The following is a 22,631-nucleotide window of genomic DNA, read 5'->3' on the forward strand; positions in this document are numbered from 1 at the left end:
GGAAGGAATTTTTTTCCCCTGCTGGAGCACATAGTACCAGGGCTTTTCTTGCCTTCCTCTGGATAAACTGTGTCCATAGGATTTTATTTCTACTATATGTTTATTTACCTAGTGGTTGAACTTGAAGGACTTATGTCTTTATTCAACCTGACTAACTATGATACTATGATAATCTCTTGCTATCAGTATATAGTAGATATAAGGTAAAGCACTTAGTAACAGAATTTGTTTTTTTATAAAAGTCAAAATTATTTCTAATTGCCACTAAAAGGTGGATGGATTTAGAACAGTTCATGTCACCTCTATTTCCCTACATTTGTCAGTTGTTCCTCCTTCAGATCTAAAGAAAGAGCAGGGGGAGAAGAGGAATCAGAATTTTAAGCCTGCAGTCCTCATTTTCAGCGTATCCATTGTGTTTTGAATATGGTGTTTGAAGGTGCTGGAGGAAGCATGGCAGATCTTATAAAGTAAGAAATATGAATTATTGATGAAGTCAAAAATGTCAATCCAAAAAAAAAAATGATCACAGAGGATGGGGCCTTCCAAATGTCACATTCCAACAGCTAACCAGTACAACTCAATCAAAAAAAGTGCAATTGGAGAATGTCCTTGACAGCTATAGGGCATGGCAAAGAAGAAAAAATGCAGTGAATGTCTAGCACATCTGCAGAAAATGAGGGTACAATGTACTGAAATGCCTAGGAAAAGTAGTATAACATAATGCTTTATCCAAAACTCCAAAAGTTTTCATATGTGTCAAGAATAAGATGCAATTTGAGGACAAAATTATGTAAAATACATGTATTAACATTTTTGTTCACTTTCATTTATTGTTATTCTGATATACAAACTTAACAGGATTTCCACTTTGTGGTGTAAAATGGTAAATTTCTTCAACATAAAGTAGAAGCTAAGTGTGATTCCATGCTAACCCGCTAAATCATCCCCCACCCCCCCTTCCCCCTGTCTATCCATATCCATTCCCTGACTTCTTGGTGGTATCTAGTTAATCATACAATCAGACAATATTGGAGCTTCGGCCAAACTGCAGGCATTTGGAGGTTAAGTAAATAAGGTAGAAAATAGTCCATCAAGTTTACCCACTAGGGGAAAAAACATACTACAAACCAGCATATCCCAGATAAAGCCATATATGCAGAAATGATCCAGTGGAAGGCAGAAAAAAACGTATAAAGCCTGGTTCAATTTGCTCCAAAAGGGAAAAAAAATTCTTCCTGATCCTGTGAGGCAATTGGATGTTCTCTGAATCAACAGTTTCTGGTGTCATTTAAAGCTTTAATACCCAGTTATATTCTGTGCTTCTAGAAAAGATTTTTTTCTTAAAGTAGTTGCTGAAACTACGTCCTGAGGGAGCCAATTCCACATTTTCACAGACCTTACAGTGAAGAATCCCTTCATTATCTGGAGCTTAAACTTCTTTTCCTCCAGACACAAAGTGTCCCCCCTTGTCCTTTAATGACCTTAAAGTGAATAATTGGGAAGAGAGTTCTCTATATGGACCGTTAATATATTTATACAGGGTGATCGTATCCCCCCTAAACATCTCTTCTCAAGGGAGAATAGATACAGTTCAGCTAATCTCTCCTCATAGCTGAGCTCCTTCATTCTTGTTTTACCAACATATATATTTCCAAATGGTATCTTTAACACTTTTTTTATTGTTTGAAAACTCCTATGAATTTTCCTATGCTGAACATTTTCTAATTACCCAGCATTCTAAACCAGCATCAGAGAAATAATTAGGTTGTGAACTAAAAGTATTACCAATATTTTTTTCATCTTTGAGTTTGAATTAAAGACTCTTGAAGCTGTTCATTTCAGGGCTGTCTAAGCTACTGAGATTATTTCTTAGCCGATTCCCTTTGTAATCAAGTTTTCTCATGGATGGTTGTGTCACAAGGGTAATAAGATATTGTCGGTTTAAGAGGATATGATGGAGTTATAAAGGGCCACTTTGGGACAATTTTTATCTCGTATATTTAGACGACGTACTATGGAGACTGTTACTGCATTCATTGCCCATCTACAACATTTATAGCTCTTTTTAGAACCAATATTCCCTTCTTCTTTATCTCTCATCTCATTGTATCATAAATTTATCCTAGGCTGCACACTTCTCATAAACAAAATACATGGACTAGCAAGGATTTGCTTTTACAGTGTGTTGTCAGAACTCCATATTGACATTTTCTGGGAAGGAGACTATTAATAGGACAGTATACAAAGACTTTTCAGACAGTTGTACACTTCGTCATTGTAGCAACAGGTTGGCAAGACTTTTTTTCCAACATGTCTGTAACCCTGTGCACAAAATCAGCTATATAAAGATATTCTTTGATGGAAGAGAAGTGGGCTTCATGGAGTCCTGACCTTGTTAAACATCATTGGGAAATGGAAGATATTTTCTTTAGAATCACAATTTTGTGTTGTCTTCTATTTTCCATCCTCCATCAAAATGCTTGTTAACTTAAGACATCAGATAATTGAAATGCTTTACCTAATGTTTCACATCATTTTTGTATTCACTTCCAATGTATCTTTGAACTAGCTACAATGTTTGACTGCTTCAAGAGTTCCCTTCTTTCACATAATAGACCTCTCCTCTTGTTGGATTTACTAATTAGTCTCTGTGCTGCTCCATCTCACCCCTCCCTTCATGTTTTATGTAGCTTTTGGGGAAGAATGTAAGGGGAATACTATAGGACAACTTCTCAACCTTTGTAACCTAAAGTTTTTAACCTCCGTAGAGGTAACCCCGAGTGTGACTCGGGGTAGAAAAAAGTTGCCAAAAGCGGTAACCCTGAGTCACACTCAGGGTAGGAAATCCTATTGGAGGTAATAGAAAATAGAGCCTTACCTGATCCGCCGGCATCCCGCGTCATCCATCGCCGCAATCTCCTTCTTCTCTCTTCTTCCGGATGGCTTCTGCATCTGATGAGTCACCGGGGAGTTCCCGGTGATGTCGGTGCGTGTGTACGTTGCCGGCAGGGCGGGGCGGGAAATTCAAAATCCATTTGTATTGCATTCAATACAAAATAACTCTATTGAATGCAATACATTGGATTTATATGTGTAAAAGCAGTACATTGTTTTCAAGAACATTTATTTTACAGTATATATAATAGTATGAGTATAATATGTAGTTTTTTTTAAATATATGGATTTTTTTTATTTTTTTTACTTTATATTATACTGTAAATAAATTTTCATGAAAAACAATGTACCGCTTTTAGACATATAAAATCGGAAAGAAATGAACCGCTAGGGAGGTTAAAGAACCCTGGCTATTAAATGCACAGCTCATAGTACATAAGTGTGGTGGTCAGTAGGGAGAATTACCTAGAATCAGACCAAGAACATAGGAATGAGGGCGGCACCACAGAAATCTAAAGGTAAGTAACTTTGATTTGAGGGTACGGTGTGCCTGATTACATTTAAAAAAAACTTCTACTTTAATGACTTTATTGTTTAATGAAGTACTCACAGGCAGTCAATTGCTGCTGAGTAGATTTGCCTCAGGACAGATGGAGAGGAACGCTAATAAATAATTAAAACACAGGATTTGAAAGAGGAAACGTTGGAAATAACAGCAGGAAATAACAACAAAGAAAATAAATCATATTTTCTGCCAATATGTAAAACAATCCAGTAAAAGCAATAAAGCATGCTAACATGAAACATTGGTCTTGGGGCATTGTTTACTTTATTAGACAAAAATGAGACATTTTATAATCCATGGCTAAAACTATGTAAGCCTGTCCATGTCAACATGGGAACACATAGGGGAGCAGCATTACATGGGGTGATATTGGATGTTGAAGGGTAATTTAGGCGTAACTAAGAGCAAAAATTAAACATGATATATGATGGAGTCTGCTATTAGAATTAATTATTATTATTAATAAACATTTATATAGCCCCAACATATTATGCAGCACTGAACATTAAATAGGGATTGCAAACAACAGATACAGACAGTGCCACAGGAGGAGGGGAGGACCCTACCCTGAAGAGCTTACAATCTAGGAGGTGGGGAGAGTATCACACAATAGGATACTTCCTATTTGTTGGCCCAATAGATTTTTACCTATAACTAATTTATTAAACTTATTATTAATAAACAGTATTTATATAGCGCCAACATATTACACATTAAATGGCGGACACATACAGACAGTGACACAGGAGGAGAGGACCCTGCCCAGAAGAGCTTACAATCTAAGAGGTGGGGGAGGTATCACACAATAGGAGGAGAGATATGTATGAAGACCAGTGGGTGAGTTTGAGAAGATGGGTTTAGAGTCCTCTTTTAAATAAGCAGAAAATAGAAGCAAGTTGAATAGGATGAGGAAGAGTGGGGGCAGCTCTAGAAAAGTCTTGTAGCTGTGCATGTGATGAGGTTATGAGTGAGGAAGTCGGTAGTAGGTCATTGGAGGAGCAGACAGAGCGGCTAGGGGGGTATTTTTCTACCAGGTCAGAAAGGTAAGTGGAACTGTGGAGGGATTTGAAGGCATATGCATAATACAGCAATGCACCCCCCTCTTTTTTTCCCAATGAGATATTGGAAATATGAATTGGGGATTTTGCTCTTTCTTTTCCCTTTCCCAGCACATGCAATCTATGTCTTTTTAAAAAAACATTGTTCAAAACACAATAAAGAGATTAAGTTAAATTGAAGCTCCGTCTCTACATTTCTCTCTCGTACCTACTAACAATATCATCATTTCTAATATCCCTAACCTTGCTTGTTCTGTAACAGACATATTTAGGGGTATATTTATAAATATAAATGATTGCATTGTGATTTGTTGAATGAAAGTGTTTGTTTTATCATTCTGTGTGATCTGAGATGGGTGAATGTTCTTCGATATGTAGAGTTAGGAGAATAAGTAGACAAAGAATGTAGAAATACCTTGGTTAATTTGTGATTTCATTTATAACTTGTTTACTAGGTGGGGGTGTTTGTTTTATTTTCACAATAACTCTGAAAATGAACACAACATCACCTAGTGGAAGAATTGAGCATGACACCTGTAATTAAATCAATGTATCTGCACATGATGAGCCACATTTGCAATCACAAAGTGCGTGGATGCACACTTCAGGAATTCTATTTTGACTGTTTCCAATGAAAAATCAGATAATAATGCCCACTGGTATCTTCATTGATGTCAGTAATAAATAATAATAACTTTAGAGGTTGCAAAGTGTTTTGTAGATGAGATTCTCTGCAGTTTGAGTGAAAATTGAAGGGTTAGTTGGTGTCAGACTGGGTTAGAGTTGCAGGTGAGAAGCTTACTTTTATCCCGAGTATCACTGACCTGAAAGAAGCAGAATGTCCATGGATCACTGTACATGCCTTTCCCTTATATTGAAATATAAACTGACTTGTCTGCCTGTTCAGAATTATTTTAGGCACAATCACTTCTCGCTTCTGGATGCCGTCATCTTCACCCAATCTTCTTCTGTGTTAGTGCACATGTGTTCAGTAGTTGATTCATTCCATGGCAGCTGGATATGTTGTGATCATACACTTAGCTCAGCATTCACAGCTCATCCTTTTTTATAAAACAATTGCAATCGGACGGGTACGTTTATTTTATTGCAGAATGGACATTAGCTGTCCCTGTCGCAATAAACAACCTGTCTGCTCATAATTTTTGTTTTTTTATATTATATATTTTTATATATGTACATATTTTATATAAATATATATATATTCATAGTATAATTAGTAGATTGTAAGCTCTTCGGGGCAGGGTCCTCTCCTCCTCCTGTGTCACTGTCTCTTTCTGTCATTTGCAACCCCTATTTAATGTACAGCGCTGCATATTATTTTGGTGCTTAATAAATACTGTTTAATAATAATGATAATAATAATAATGATAAATTCTGCTCTAAACTTATTGCAATAATTAAAAACTGTTAATGATTGATGGATGAACAAAGCTGCAATAATTTTTACATTTATATCTGCTTGATGTTCAAGTTAAGTAACAGTGCCAGAAAAATATTAATACTACAATGACTTCAGTATTAAAACGCAGGTTCTTCTTTTACCCATGGGGCCGGTTTAATACCATTATCAGGTGCAGAACATACTGATAACACTGCAGTAAGAGCAATTTTCACTCTTAGAATCTATGAAATATTTTTCTCACCTCTCAGTTGTATCTTTTGATGCCATGTAATATCTTTCTCCTTGTTTTCTGCTATTGAATTGGAGCTGAAGTAATTACCTGGTCATGATGACTGAGATAGAACTTGTCCTGTTACACGATGAATACATTGAAGTTCATTTTGCATGACATTGATATTTTGTTTCCAGCCCTCAATGATAAATGAGTTTTTGTCATGATAAAAGTTATGTTCTCTACTATTATCCTAATATGATAATATAGTCATAAATCACTAAACAGAAATACTTGTCTTTAGGTGTAGCGATAACAATGTGCTTTATTTCCAGAAAAATACATTACAAGATCATTATTATTCATGAAAGCTGGAACCAATATGACTCCATGGTTTATAGGGCTCCGTCTTACCTTTGGGAGCATTCAATATTTTTAATAGGCTGACAACCCAACACGAAAAAAAAGTTCACCCACAGTTTGGTGATAGATTGCACAGAGTATTTATACCTGTGCACTATAGCGGAGGTGTGTGTTTTGTTTTCTTTGTATTGTTTGAATGTAGATGTGCATTGGGTGGCATTTAGGGTAGATGGCAATGCACAGCCTCAGCAGGCAACTGTCAGGCTGTTGTTCTGCTTTTAATTGGTTTTCCAAGACTTGATTTGGGGTACATCAGAAAAGGCAAAAATGCCCTCAGAAAAGTATGAAAGTAGCTGTGGAGCTGCTTATAAAAAGCATACAGCTGATTATCATCTCCCGTCTGGACTACTGTAACCTCCTCCTCTCTGGTATTCCACTAACCCGACTCTCTCCTCTACAATCTATTATGAATGCTGCAGCCAGACTCATCCATCCTTCCCTCCGCTCCTCTTCTGCTGCATCTCTTTGTAGTTCACTTCATTGGCTTTTCTTTCACCTTAGGATCAAATTCAAGCTCCTGTGCTTTGCCTTCAAATACCTCCACAGTTCTTGTCCCGAGTACCTTTCTGCCCTTGTAAAAACATTTTCTCCTCTTCTCACTCCTCTGATGACCTAATAATGACTTCTTCACTCATAACCTCATCACACACACGGCTCCTATACTTTTCTAGAGCTGCCCCGACTCTCTGGAATGGTCTTCCTCGTCCTTTTTGGCTTGCTCCTTCTTTCTAATCCTTTAAAAAGAGAACTCAAAACCCATCTTTTCAAACGTGCCTACCCGTCTTCTCCTATCTCCTAAACCATCACTACTTCCCACAGCTACATATCTCCCCTCCTATTGTGTTACTTCCCCCACCTACTGGATTGTAAGCTCTTTGAAGCAGGGTCCTCTCCTCCTCCTATGTCACTGTCTGTATCTGTCTGTCATTTGCAACGTCTATTTAATGTACAGTGCTGTGTATTATGTTGGTGCTATAGAAATACTGTTTTTTATTATTATTATTATTATTAATAATATTATTAATAATAAGCCCACACAGATCAGAATTTCTTGCACAGCAATGATTACTGACTAAATGCATTCTATTAGATCAGGCAATATGATTTCACTTACTGCAGACTTTTTTAATCAGGAGACTCTGGAGTGGATCATCTCTGTTGCCCTCCCTGTCTGATTTTTAACTAAAAATCCCTCATTTCCATGTATTGGTGACACCTGCTGGCAAAATCTGTTGTTGACGGTGAGAGCCAAAACTAATATTTATTTTACTTTAGTTCAACATGCATAGTATACAAAGTGAGGAACCACCCAGTTCAGGATAATACAAAGGAATAGTTTGACATTATACATATCCTCTTTTATATATATATATATATGTGTGTATATATATATATATATATATATATATATATAAATATATAAATGTAGCTCTAGGCCCAATCCTTATGTTTTTTTTTTAATAAACACATATTGGATTTTGTTTTCTACTTCAGGTATATACGCCTGTGATTGGAAAAGTAAGGAGCAGCAGAAGACTGATGAGCTGCTCACTCTGTGCTCTCCTTTTGTTAGCCTGTTCACCCTCAAGATTTGGCCCCCTCCCAGTTAAAAACTGCTGTATGTGCGATTTATCAACAACAAGTTTTAATTAAAAAAAAATATTTTTTTTTTAATGTGTTCTTGATGTTTTTTTTATATTCGCCTGGAACTTAAAGTTACAAATATACACTGTGGTTTCCCTGGCAGTGTAAAAGATAGAATAGCTGAGATCTAGGCAATAATCCATTGTGGCCGGTATTCTGTGCCGCTTTTCCTAAAACACCCCTCCCCATCCTCCCCATTATTCCCATTACCCCAGCTGTGACAATAGAAGTGCAGAAGTAAACTTCCTGCCTGATAATTGTCAATTTCGGTCGTTTGAACAGCAGTCACGTATTCTTGGCCTGGCTCTGCCTTTTCCTACAAATCCCTGTTTGCTGACCTCGTTGCTCCTTTATTCTAGGAGTTTTTGTTCCGGTAATAATACTGATAGAGGGGTGAGCGGCTTGCCCCAAATAGAAGAGCGATGCACTAGATTTATCAAAGGATGGGCAGGCTGTAAAAGGATTCATTTTTATCATCATAATGATAATCATTTATTGTGTTCTGTACTCTCAGTGGGACTCAAAGGCATTAACAATGGTGAAATGCAAGCTGAGGGAAGAAGAAATAAACAGGCACAGTTATAATGTGAGCACAAGAAAAAGCATGCAATGATTAGGTGTCAGCGTGAATAAATGCCTTGGTAAAAGGGAAGCTTTCAGAGTTCTTTAAAGGAGAAATACTGAAACCACGTATCCTAATGCCATGTATCTTCTGCTGCTACTTTTATTCTGTATCCAGAACAGTTCGGCGAAAGGCTGAATAATTGTACTGTTTCCAGATCTACTTTTTTTTACTTTCTAAAGGAGAAATCTGGTCTAATTAATACAAAATATACAATATTTTTAATTGTATATATACTTATGTTAATGTAAACTTAGAGGTGTCTTCATAAGTTATTCGCTTGCCAATTTTTGCCTTGATTTGGACGCTTATTGGTTAGGACAGTGATTTTCAACCACTGTGCCGCGGCACACTAGTGTGCCATGAGAGATCTTTAGGTGTACCGTGGGAAATTATCTAATTACCATTGTCGAGTGTCTGTGCTGTAGTGACTGGCAGAGTAATGTAATACTCTTCCATGTCAGTGGGTGGCAGTAGGTAACAGTTTTCTTGTTTATTCTTAGAGACAAAAGAATTAGCTACAGAGTGTCATTTTGTAACATTTTTGATTTGTGGTGTGCCGCAGGATTTTTTCAATGTAAAAAAATGTGCCGTGGCTCAAAAAAAGTTGAAAAACACTGGGTTAGGAGATGCAGCACCTATTTACTGTGCCTGCTGTGCTATTCTGATTATTGGCCACTAGGTGGCAGAATGAGTTAGTTTTAACCTCCCTAGCGGTTCATTTCTTTCCGGTTTTATATGTCTAAAAGCGGTACATTGTTTTTCATGAAATATATTTTACAGTATAATATATTAGTATGAGTATAATAACGTTTGAAACAAAACTTAATTTATTTATTTTTTTTAAATATTTATCTTTTTTCTAATTTATTCAATTTATTGTTTTTAAATGATTTTGTGTTTCAAACTTTAATATACTCATACTATTATATTATACTGAAAAAAAAAATTTCATGAAAATCGATGTACCGCTTTTAGACATATAAAACCGGAAAGAAATTAACCGCTAGGGAGGTTAAACATACCTTTAAAAACACTTTGTTATAGGAGCAAGGTGTCAGTATTCCTGTCCTATTTTGGTTGTCCTGATACAGTATGAGTTGGTGTTGTCATACTAGGACTGGAAATGTGTTCATGGCAAAATCAAAGGGAGCTGAAATTAAAAAAAAGCCTTAAAATTAATGCACGTAGCACATATAAAGTGTGTGTACATGTTTTGTAACTGACCAAAAAAAAGGCCCATACTCCCATTGTTTTATTAGGCATATGCAAAGTCACAACATTTATTTATGCCCACAGTTGCATTGATTAGGTGAAACCACTGCATATAATCTCCGCCAGCACGTACCAAATATTCTCAAAGGGGTTAAGGTCTTGACCACTCTTTTGCAATTTGAGAAAAATGAAATACAAACAATTGATAGAGGAAGGCAAAGAGAGGGGGTTTAAAACTAGCATCAGTTTGTATGTATAGGCTTTCACACTTCATGCAACATCATAGACAAAGTTTACAAAGATATATGAGTGAATGGTTTTGTCCTGATCCCATTGTTTAATCATAGAGCGAGGACTAGCAAGCTGGAAATTTTGCAACTACTAAAAAGTCAACTGTGTCTTGTTCCCCAACGCGTTTCGCCATTCGGCTTCCACAGGGCTATATAAGAAGTAAGAGGTTTGAATGAAGTTGGAGAATTTTCTTAGCAGGATCACAAAGTAAAAGTTTCATAAGTAAGCTGGAGCATGGATGAAATATATTCATTGAAAAAGGACAGCCTCACATATCTATTGAAATTTCTGGGACCATATATCTATGGATGTACAAGATAAAAATGGCACAGTGAATATGCAAACAGCAGCATGGGTAGAAGGAAAAAAATCCTCAGCCAGGGGTTGGTTGATAACTTTGTTACAGAGGCTTACAAAAATGCAACCCAAAACCTAATTTAAAAAATTGATTATAAATACACTTTAAAGCAATTTTAGTTCTGCTAAAATAAATTGTAAAAAATATATTGAAAAATGTTCCTTCAATGGGTAGTCTGTGTGAAGAGTGTCCATCAATCTTTATAGATAAGTAAATAGATCGTTGAGCTCTTGCTTGTGATTCTTCCAGGTCATGTTAGACCACAATTTTCTCTGGCATCAGATGGGTGGACAGTCAGCCATCTCAAGGGATCCCTGGCAATCATTTGATGGATGAAATGGCTGCTGTATATCATTCAATATGTCTGGGAGTATCAGAAGCCTTTTCCCCTCTGTGGTTCCATCCTCCAATCTTTCATCATTACAGCCCATGAATTGAATAGCTAAATCCTCATTCATCTAAACTTGTTCTATTTGCAGATTCCAGGAAATGGCATGCAGCCTTTTATGGAGTTTTTTTCTTTGATGCTATATCTTTTGCTATTGCTTTGATTTTATGTTTGTTTTTTTCCTGCTTTTATATTACAGGTATATTACAGGTAATATTTTTTCTTGAATGGATAAGATTTTTTCTTACTGGATAATTGATTTGGGAGCAGGTGGCGTCTGTATGGACATGTTTTATCTGTGCTTCCATTTACTGCAAACCTTTACCATTTGGATCAAACCAGCTTAGCTGTAACCTGGCAGGATTACGGCTTCCCCCGCTCACTTCTGTGTATGTGCCTTATTTTAATGCACTTTTCAAAATCCTTTTGTGTTCAATATACTTTCTCCAGTGCGCACATAAGCTTCTTAGGCCCATCATAGATTTGTGCTTGTGGTAATGCTAATGAAGATAGAGTGGCTTTAGTACAACCTGCAGTGGGCTCATATGTAGTTTGTGTTCAAACATTAACATTCCAAGTTCCAGAATTATTAACAAATATGGGTATTTTAATAAAATTTACATAAACCTAGGCCTAGCATTATTAATAAAATATGATTATATAAAACCTCACTACCCCTCCAACTCTCACTGTCTTATAAAGTCTAGGAAACTGGTTTATCAAAACTCTCCAAGACTAGAGAAGATAGACTATCATGGAATAACGCTTGGCGATCCAGTAAACCTGGAATGCATTCCTAAAAAATATTTTGCTTGTCAAAAATTTTTTTCCGTCCTGAAACAGATCCAATTCAGGTTATTTGGATCACCCAGGTTCACTTATGCAATCACTGTAAACTCTTGTATTCCAGCTGCCTAAAATTCAATAAAGTTCTTAGTTTATTTACTTACTTTCTATGTTTTATCCCACTTTACTTTGCATACGTTTAAACATTTTTGGAACAATGTGGACCATTTTTGCACTGTTGTTCCAACATTTAACATGTTTCCACATTTATGGTTCTATTACTCTGCCTGAATGATACATACTATCTCACCAACTATTTCACCAATACCAACTATCTCACCAATGTTTTATTTCTAAACAACATAATGTATACAGAGTAAAAAGTAATAAATAATCTTCCCACTACTTGGATAGTTCTTCTGTAGCATTGGCTTTAGTTGTTTCTCTCATGCAATGTAAAATGTTCACACCTATGTATTTCTGTATTTCTGCTTGTTTAGAGTTTTTATTATATGCCCTATTTAAGGTGCTTGAGATTTATTCTGGTTTGGATTTATCCCTAGAATTCATGGAAAACTTATTGCTGGCAAAAATTTGGTGATAGTGACTATATTACTAGAGATAAAATTCCTTTATAGTCTCACCTGTTTCCGATTCTAACATTTCAACATTTCACTAATCACCATCATGGAGGAACCTGCAAATCTAGCAGAGAACAGCCGAATTTTAAAGATATGTCACCCCTTGGATCCACTCTTTTTTACTCCTCTCCTCTTTTTGTCTTCCCTGTTGTACGTCTTCCTTCTTACAAAGTTATGTTAGAGTATGGTTATTGGTTTAAATGATGTGATTTGTATTTTTGTATATTTTGTTGTGTATGTTATATATCCAACATGTATAAACTGTGTAGTTTGGTAACTTGTATAGAGTGTGTATAATCTCTGGTTCTCTGCTATTTTTCTTCATTTCCTTTTTTTCTTTACACATTTTTTGTACTAGTAAATGTAATATACCACATTTGTATGCAGTGTATGTTTTATTCCCTCCTTTTTGATTTGGTTTTGGTTGATAGGGTTTTCTTTTGTATGTGATTTCTGTTGTTGATGTTTGTCATTTTACTTTTTATAATAAAAAACAAAATTATAAGAAAAAGTTAACACTAATGATGATCCCTACTTCTTCCTAATAAAAAGCCAGCAACTTCAGGGTATAGTGGACCATTTGCTTCCCCACTTAGAGCATTTTTTCCAGTGGCACCCTGGAGAATGCACAGTGTTTAGGTAGTACTTGATCACTTTGGCATTCAGGATACTGGTGATTGTCAATATTTGTCTTGACTTGACTCTTCAGAGGCAATCAGTGCTGTGATAAGTGTAAGCACCAGAGCATTGGGCCTGATTTATTAAAACTCTCCAAGGCTGGAGAAGATACACATTCATCAGTGAACCTGAGTGATCCAACAAACCTGGAATTGATTTCTTAAAAGTCATTAGCTATTTGTTAGCAAATGTTTTTAATCCTGGATCAGATCCATTCCAGGTTTGCTGGATCACCCATGTTCACTGATGAAAGTGTATCCTTTCCAGCCTTGGAGAGCTTTAATAAATCAGGCCCAATGTCTATCATAATAATATGGAGAAGCTTGGATTTAAAATGTATTTTTATTTCATATGTAATGTATATGTTTTAATTGAAGTTACATTTTTATGGTTCTGGCCTAAAAATATTCTTTTTATTTTTTTTTTCTACAGTTTAAAAGCAATTTTGTCTGGAAAACCTAATGACGGCTCCATAGACTTGTCTGGAATCCCCCTTATCATGAAGGATCTGGAACGGGTGACACTTTATCTTCAGCACCACTCAGAAGAGCTAGAAAACGTGGAGCTTTGCTTCACCGAGCTAACTGATGAAATGTTTTTACATCTCATGCCTGTCCTCAGTGCCCTTCCACACCTCACCACTCTGGCCCTCAATGGAAACCGTCTGACAAAAGCCATCCTGAGGGAAATTACAGAAGCTTTGAAAGACTCCAAAAAGTTTCCTTGCATGACTTGGATTGACCTTGGCAATAATGTGGACATCTTCTCACTGCCGCAGCCTTTTTTAGTCAGCCTCAAAAAGCGTTGCCCCAAACAGGGCAATCTGCCAACCATTTTAGAATTTGGAGAAGGACAATTAAGTGACTTGGAAAATCAGGATAATTCAACAGAAAACCAAGATGAACAAGTTACTAGTGGTTCTGATGATAATATTACACAGCCAGAAAGCTAACTAAGATGCTTCCTAATGTAAACTGACCTGATAACCTAAAATCATGTTTAAAACATAGGAGACGGGGGAGTGATGTCCTTACTAAGCTCTAAGGAAAGCAGAGCAAATCTTCTAATACAATGACCGGACATCTCCGCCAAAATACAATGTAGACTCGGGCACTTTCTATATCTCCTGTACCAATGCAATGGTCTTTTCAGCTTCTACCTTAAGTCTAAAACTATTTTATATTTACCAAAAATATCTCTTGAACAATCTTTGAAATTGTCATGATTCTGGTAAATCACACATAGTTCATATATGAATCTAAAGACATCTAAAGGGGTGCATTTTACTTGTACTTTAGCCTTAGGGTGAATGTTAAATATACAACAAAATAGTATAAATTACAAATTAAATCAAAACTCTCACTTGCGTTGAGATTTAAAGATGAACATCATAAACTTAAGACGTGGATTAGGTTAAGAATTACATTGACCTCCTAGCCTTTAGTCTAAAAGTATTTAGCACCGGAACACTCAGTTTTGGGTAAATATTCACTTGGGTTGGATCCAATAGAAATCTAGCAGTGGAGTCGTTTTAAAGACAAAGACAAAAGCACATACCAGTAACTATAGAAGATGTCAAGTAATACGAAACAAAAAAAAAAGTTTATAAGTAAAGTAATTAAAGTTCATACATTTCTGCATATCTGCAGGACCACTAATATTTCAGTAATGGTGGAATTCTGGTAGTCTGAATAATGCATTTATTTCATACTTCTCTTTATCAGGGAGCTATTTCCACCAAGATTCTACTACTCATTTTCATTGAGTCTCTGTCCTGCATTAGAAGGACTGCAGTCATTTCTGTAGAAATGTTCTATAATGTAAAATCCATGAAATAATTAATAGAAAGTAAAACACACCCTGGTAATGGCTCAGCAGATTGATGACCTCGGAGTTCAGGTTTAGAACTTTCACTGGTACAGCTTCTAAATGATAGAAGCCAAAGGGCATTTCAGCTCGCCATTATCTATGTAAGGGTGAATGAAACGCTTGCCTGATAAGCTGTTATTAGAATATAATAAATTAGGAAAAGTCTGTTTGAACCTAAATCATTCAAGTTTAATATGAACAGCACAATAGAGGGTGATGAGTTTTATTTGTATGTAACACCTTATTGTTCTATCTAGTGACCCAAAAGCAGGAATCTGTGGACTTCACCTCCATCTCCCCATGGTCCTTTTACCTGTTTGACGTTTTGGTAGATGATAGTCCTTTCCCTTTCCCATTCCACTCATCTATTACTGCTGGAAATGCTAAATAAAATTAACATAAACTCAAATGTTAATATAAAGTTGGATTTTCAGTCTTCCTGGGTGCATTAAATTCAGAGTAATAGAAGGGCTGAAATACTTCCCTGCTCCGCGTTCTCTCCAGTTGGCAAAAAAAGATTTTGGTCACATGATCACCATGAAGGGGAGAACCAAGCATTTGAAACCATGAACTTCTTCTTCAACAGAGCTTAGACAACCAAATAATAAAGCTTTCAATCATAAGTGGGTGACAAAGCTGTAATTTGCACTTCAGCCCTTCTATTATTCATTCAACCCTGCAAGACTTGTATCTTCACTTTGGGTTAAAAATGGTCCCGCTTCACTTTGGGTTCAAAATGGTCCCGACTGGTAAAAAAAATATTTTCTATACCATTTACACTGTTTTTTTCAATATGCAGTTCAATATATTTATCTGGGTATAAATATCTGTATTCCTGCTGAGAGTATTACAGCAGTACCTTTAATTATCTGACCTGCAGACAACCATCCTATCCAAATATTAGAAAACTTTGCAACAATCTTGCTAAGCATATGAAAAATTAATTTTTATTTTTAAATATTTTTATGAATCTACACAGTTCTAGAAATTTCTATAGTATATGTAAACCCTTTTATCTTAAAATATATTCTATTTAACATGGTTTTGATATTTCAAAAGTCATTTTCAACATTTCTGCAGCTTTGCTTAAGGCAGAACTAAACCCGCGATAGTCACCTGTCCCCGCTCCATTGCGGGGCGCCACCACTTTCTCTTCCTAGAGACGATCCATCCTGATTGGTTGGCCCAGGGTGACATACATTCATTCTTGGCATGTCCAAGGGAAGTCTGGATAGCCAGGTACCCCTGACAGCTGGGTAGCAATCAAGCAGATAAGAAGAGTTATTGCAGAAGGTATATCGCCTATCACTTTCGGCAAAAATCACATGCCTGTTCGTGGATTTATCAAAATGAGATTTTAGTTCCACCTTAAAAGAAATCCTGGTCATCCAGCTATCAATGTCCTATTTCACGCATTTCTGTAATAAGGTGACAACTCGCTCCCAAATGTTCTCCTGCATTGTCACCCTGTGACACGCTCTCTGTGTGCAAACCACAACTAACCATGCTGGCACCCATTGCTTAGAAATCTTCTTCTGCTTATCAGTAAACTGTGATGACATGCAGAGATTGCTAAAGTGTATGAAGATGGAAAAAAGTTGCAGCAGCTACAAAAAAAGTTGTTGCATTGTGAAAACAAAAATTGATTGATATAGCGCATGTTATTCTCTAGAATATTTTTCTGCTATTTTCTACTTCTAGAACTTGGGGTACTTTATAGGCAAAGCTTTCATGGATCCGAGGGTGGTGTGATGTGGTGTAAATGACAGTAATGTCCGTACTGCTGAGCACGTGAAGGGACACTTCATGGCCTTTTTAGATTTTTCATGAAAGTATGGGAAGTCCTGTAACTTCATCATTTTTATTTATACCATGAATGGAATGTCAAGCCTTCTGGGTTTGCCAGTGATGGCAGATATCCCGGGAACACTTGTCCTAGTATTAGGCAAAGTGCCATGTGATGGCTTGTGTGGGTGGACATGGATTTCTTGCTCCTAGTTTGTATTTTTTTGAGATTTCTATTTTCTTAGGTGTATCAGCTAGCAGTAGTGTGTTACATTCAGCTGGACTTCTTTTATAATTTTAAAGCTGTTTGATCACTCAGTATTACTAGAACTCAATAGGCATCATTTTGTAGGATGGGTGATTATTCTGAGACTATATTTAATCTGCTTTATTTTTGGATATAGTCAGTGATCAAACCAAGCTCTGATCATGAACCTTTACAGGCCGAACCTGCTTTATGTTAAATAGCTAGCTGGCCACAGGGCCACATTGCTGGCTATGTTTTCTTGTTACAGGGCCCGGTATTTTGTGGAGAAGTGTTTATTTAGAAACACGTAGGTTTTCTCTTTAGCTCAGCTCTCCAAAGGATAAGTAGTGATGGGAAGATCTGGAAAGACATGAGCTAAAAAGACAGTATTACCCAACCATATTGATTAGTCTGGGGCTTGGGAACCTTTAACCTGGGGGAAAATACAACTAACTAGCCCTTGTGTGGTGGAAAAAAAAACCTGTGGACTAAACAAAATATGCCAAAGTGTACCATGGTGTTAAATTGATTTTTTGGGCTGTTGAAGGAAGGGGTTTCCCAAAAGATAATGTATATTATGACAACTTTTTAACATTTTCCAGCTTCAGCTTCTCTTGCATTTGGTCACGTGACATTTCTAAGCGGCAAAAGAAATTGGTAGTGCAAGACGTCCCGCCATTCTGATCATAGATCTGAACAGGTTTAGCAACCTAATCCTCAGCCGCTGTCACCGACAGAGGCCAGAATGGTGAAACTCTGCTGGCACATAACCAACTGGTACTGGCCCAGGGTTATGCCCCCTAACCCAGGCACTCCCTTAATTCTGACACATGTATGTTCCATACCCCTTCACCATCAGGCAAGCACAAACCCTAAAATTCTTTATGTAACAGAACTATTGATAACTTTTACAATTATCTGAGCAAAGGTACACATAGCTTGGAAGGTATGGGTTTTCTTTATTACTTTGCTATGCACCCTCCCCCTATCTTTGATGCAAGCTGACATTGAAGTTTTTCTCTTATAAGTAAATATTACACAGGAACTTATCTGTGTATAGGAACATACCCTAGCTGCAGTGCTTCTTTTATCTAAAATATAATTTAATTACTAAATATCTGAAATAATTATTTTACTTTTTTAGTGAATGTCTTCAGAAGCTCCTTTGTATGAAGAAACTTGTATTTATTGGCATTGATAATGTTCTACAGGTTGGCCATACCTGTACAGCTGTTTACATGTTTTACTGCAGAAAATAAAAGGATTTCTAGAAGAATTTATTATACACATATAGAAGTAAGTGATATTTTTGTGACTGTGCCTTTTACTGCATATAGAAAAATCTAGACATATGCCCGGGCAATGAGTTTATTTTATCTTTGTATCCTGGATGTAACAGGGATCCACCTGGATATTAACAATTGCTATATGTCTATACAACAAGTCTCATCTTTTGTCAGAGTAAAATTTTATAAATATTATATATATGTAAGAAATGGCAGTTTTTATTTAGTATTTTTAACTTGTATGAATAAAGTAAAAAGATATAAAGTATATTAATATAAAAAGTAAAACACGTTGCTACCTAGACATGATATGGCAGATAAGGTTGAGAATACATTAAATGCTTTGTAGTAAAACTGCTGAGACAACTTGGCAAGAATTGTGTGATATCTTTGTGATGTTTTTCATTTTTAATAAAGAAATAGAATGATTTCTCATCAATACTATGGATGGAGGCAAAAAGAAATCTTTTTGAAGTCTGGCATGTCGAGCAATCATCCTATATGGAGAGAATGGATGAGAGCGCCAAATCAATTCAGATATAATTCTTTATTTGGCAATATTAATCGGAGTTGACATCCATTGGGGTTATGCACGAAATTCATTGGGGCTTATATGGATTTATTGGCCCTAATTTATTAAAGCTCTTCAAAGCAGGAGAGGATACACTTTCATCAGTGAAACTGGGTGATTCAGTAAACCTGGAATGGTTTTCCTAAAAGTAATTTGCTATTTGTTGGCAAATGTTTTCAATCCTGGACCAGATCCATTCCAGGTTTGCTGGATCACCCAGCTTCATTGATGAAAGTGTACACTCTCCAGCCTGGAAGAGCTTTAATAAATCAGGCCCATTAAGAGAAGTATTGACAGATGGCTAATTTTGTTTTTTTCTGTAAAATCAGGTCTTTATCTAGTAGTAGTTGGTCACATTCAGCGTGACTTGGTTTTGTAATGTTGAAGGTGTTTTGCAGCCTTCCAAACATTTATATCATTGCAACTGATGAAGCAGCTTGGTTAGGCTGCGAAACGTCTATAACATTACAAACCAGTCCAGCTGAATGTGATCAACTACTACTATTTATTCTTAAGTTTTAATTCTTCATAAATTGTAGTTCTCTTTGCTAGCTCTGTTTAGTTTTCTGTCAGCAACACCTATAATAGTGTTCTTACCTAATAATTCCCCATAATCTGAATTGTTAGGGGCTCCTCCTGACGAGATAAAGCTGTCATACTATAAGAATCAACTGAGGCATTTGGATCCGTCTCCAGATTGTATTTCTTTGTTTCATTACTATTATTGCAGAATGTCAGACAATCAGGTTGAGTAAATAGTACAAACAATAAAACGCTGTACCCCTTAGCATTTTATTTGGTCTTTTGTACTGATCTCATGAAAATCAATTGATTGTTTATAGTTATTATATTTTTGCCTTTGCTGGACTATATAGGCCAATTTGTGCACTGCACGTGACTGCTATAATTAAAAGCACTATGAATGTTTGTTTTTCATTGACAAGCTTATCCTCATGATCCTGTTTTATGGTAATATCTGATTTTATTTGATGTTTTCTGTGACAAGAGTTTATTATTTGGCTGTTATTGCACAACCTTCCTTCCATCAGGACTGTGGTAAACCCAAAATGACTTATCAGCATAAAAAGGAAATTTTAAAAGCATTTATCTGATATAATTCTAATCTGGCAGTATAATATATATACTTAAGTATAAACCAAGTTTTTTTCCCCTCAAATGCCTTTAGAAAAGAGTCTTGGTTTATTCTGCGGTCACACCATTAGATGACGCTGTGTCCTCATACGCTTTAAAGGAAATGTGCAAAATATTGCACATGTTTTATAAGATTTAGGCACATTTTAATATGCAAGGCTGAGATTGTGTCATTTCACATAAGATTTGCTTTGGTAATGATACGACAGATTATACAAAAAAACTAAATCTGGATACATCATATAAAGTTAACCTTCCATACAATCAGTACAACCAATGTGTAATAATGTACAAGCAATCTTTAATCTAGATCAGGACTTCTCAGCCATTTGCCACATTGTGGTCTAATACTTACCTGGAGCAGCGGTTGCCATCCGGTGGTCGGTCCAAGAGAAAATTTTGGTGGTCCACAGCTCTAGCCGATGAGCCCCTGAGCGGGGTCAGGAGAAGGACCCCGCTTGGGGGGGCACACCTGCCAGAGCGGTGACCCATGTCCCTTGTAGGGATCACAGGCTCAGGGCGGTGGATAGGTTGTGTCTCTGGAGTTCTGGCATCATGTTGTCACTTTGGGGTTTCTTCCCCTTTGAGTCACCGCCAACTCCAAAGCAGGTAAATGTAGTGGTCCATGGGTTCAAAAAGGTTGGTGACCACTGACCTAGAGTGTGGCTGATATAAGCATTGCTTACGGATGTTACTTAGTATTGCTGAGCGCCCATTTCACACACATTGAGGATACACACACAAAGAACGTCTATGTGAGTGGTGCTGGCCACTTTTTTTATGGAGAAATAGTAATTTTTGTCACCAAATGAATGCACCATATGTTAGCCTAGTGTGCAGGAAGACTGCTATGGAGCCTGGCATCCTTGTGATAGGGACGGGCTTATCAATCATGGCGAGCCTGTGCTTTGCAATGGGCAGGACCAGCATGGTCCAGTGATAGATGAGGGAATCATGGGTCCACCTTAAGCTGGTGCTTAACACACTTTTCATGGCTCATAGAGTGTTAGAGAATTGGCCCAAAAAGCCTCCCCCTAGCATTCAAACTTAAATGTAACAACCATCAACTAATTTATTCAGATAAGTAATAAAGTAGATCTCCGGGCAAACCGCTAAAAATACAGCTGAAATATATATTTATGTTCCTATACATCCTCTTCAGACAGTTTTGTGATTTACAAGGCTCTACACCACTGCAAAACCACACAGATGTACCCTTTACAACTTTATTTTAGCAGTTTCCCAACTTCCATTCAGCTTAATGGCTGCTGGATCTCCATGATCACTGTGCTCCAGTAGGCCGGTGGGTGACACAGGAAACCTAAATTTGTAACAGGAAATAGTAAAGCCAACTCTTGATTATGTAGTGTGGGGAAATGTGTAATGAGAAGACTGGCTGAACAGAATTGTGAATTCTTTAATAGGTAAAACAGTTTACCAGCATTTTATTACTAGCCAGTAATATATAGCACCAACATATACGCAGCGCTTTACAAAGTTTATAGTCATGTCACTAGCTGTTTATCAAAAGAGCTCACAATCTAATGTCCCTACCATAGTCATATTTCATTATCACAGTATAAGGTCAATTTTAGGGGAAAGCCAATTAACCTCACTGCATGAACCCCACGCAAACATGGGTAGAACCTGCAAACTCCATGCAGATAGTGTCCTGGCCGAGATACAAACCTGGGACCTAACGCTGCAAAGGCCAGAGTGCTAACCACGCTAATTTAATTACGTAAAAAAAACTTCTCTATTCTGCTTCCGCTAATCAGCCTGATTGCAGAATATTGCTAGAAGTCCACTGGGAATATTTCCGTCATTTATTAATCATCCTTCATCACGGCTGTAGTAAAGCAACATCTGACACGGGAAACAAACAGGTTGTGCGACTTTTATTTCTTGTAAAATAATTCATTGCAAAAGGATCAGCTCAATGCGCATGATGTTTATTCAGAACTCTCCATCTTCTATGTTACCAATGACATGCAAATTCACTAAAATATTTTTTTTAAGCTGCAGAAAAAATGTATTCCTAAAATATGAAATAAAAATCAAAATATGCCTAATAAGTAATGGGTTCAGTGTTTTGTTCTATAAAATAAAAAAGATGAAGGGGGATCAGATTTACTGTACAATGTCAGATGTGTTTGTTAATGTATTTGTATGACTTCAGTCCTGCAGGTGACATATACACTCAATGGTCTAAGTTTTGTTGTTGCACTTACCTTTCCTAAATTCCTAAAAATAGACCTACCTAAGCGAAGTGATTTTAATAAATAGGCGAGGAGTTATGTGAGGTTTGGTAAGATAAAGGACCATTTTTAGTGTCCTTGTGGTCATTTGGTAAAGGAAGTCCAAGCCATTGACTTTCTTATGTTGTGGATGGTCATTCCTAGGTTGTATGGGTCCTGCGTTCAGAAGAACAGCGTTCAGGAAGTTATCTGAATATGTGAATGTCCAGCTGTGGCCCGACATTGCATCTTATGCTGGCAGTGAATCATTTTGTGGGTTAGCAAG

General features: G+C 36.7%; 1 protein-coding gene across 1 annotated transcript in view; it reads left to right on the forward strand.

Annotated features, from left to right (window-relative positions):
* The window catches only part of LRRC75A (leucine rich repeat containing 75A), a 163,192-nt gene extending 141,009 nt beyond the window's left edge, over nucleotides 1–22,183 (forward strand). Inside the window, exon 4 of the mRNA XM_072430082.1 lies at nucleotides 13,631–22,183. Coding sequence (XP_072286183.1) covers nucleotides 13,631–14,150 — 520 coding nt within the window. The 3' untranslated portion in view covers nucleotides 14,151–22,183. The remainder of the gene's footprint in view (nucleotides 1–13,630) is intronic.
* The last annotated feature ends 448 nt before the right edge of the window (nucleotides 22,184–22,631 follow it).

This window comes from Pyxicephalus adspersus, chromosome 1, assembly GCF_032062135.1.
Source record: "Pyxicephalus adspersus chromosome 1, UCB_Pads_2.0, whole genome shotgun sequence".
Classification (NCBI taxonomy): Eukaryota; Metazoa; Chordata; class Amphibia; order Anura; family Pyxicephalidae; genus Pyxicephalus; species Pyxicephalus adspersus.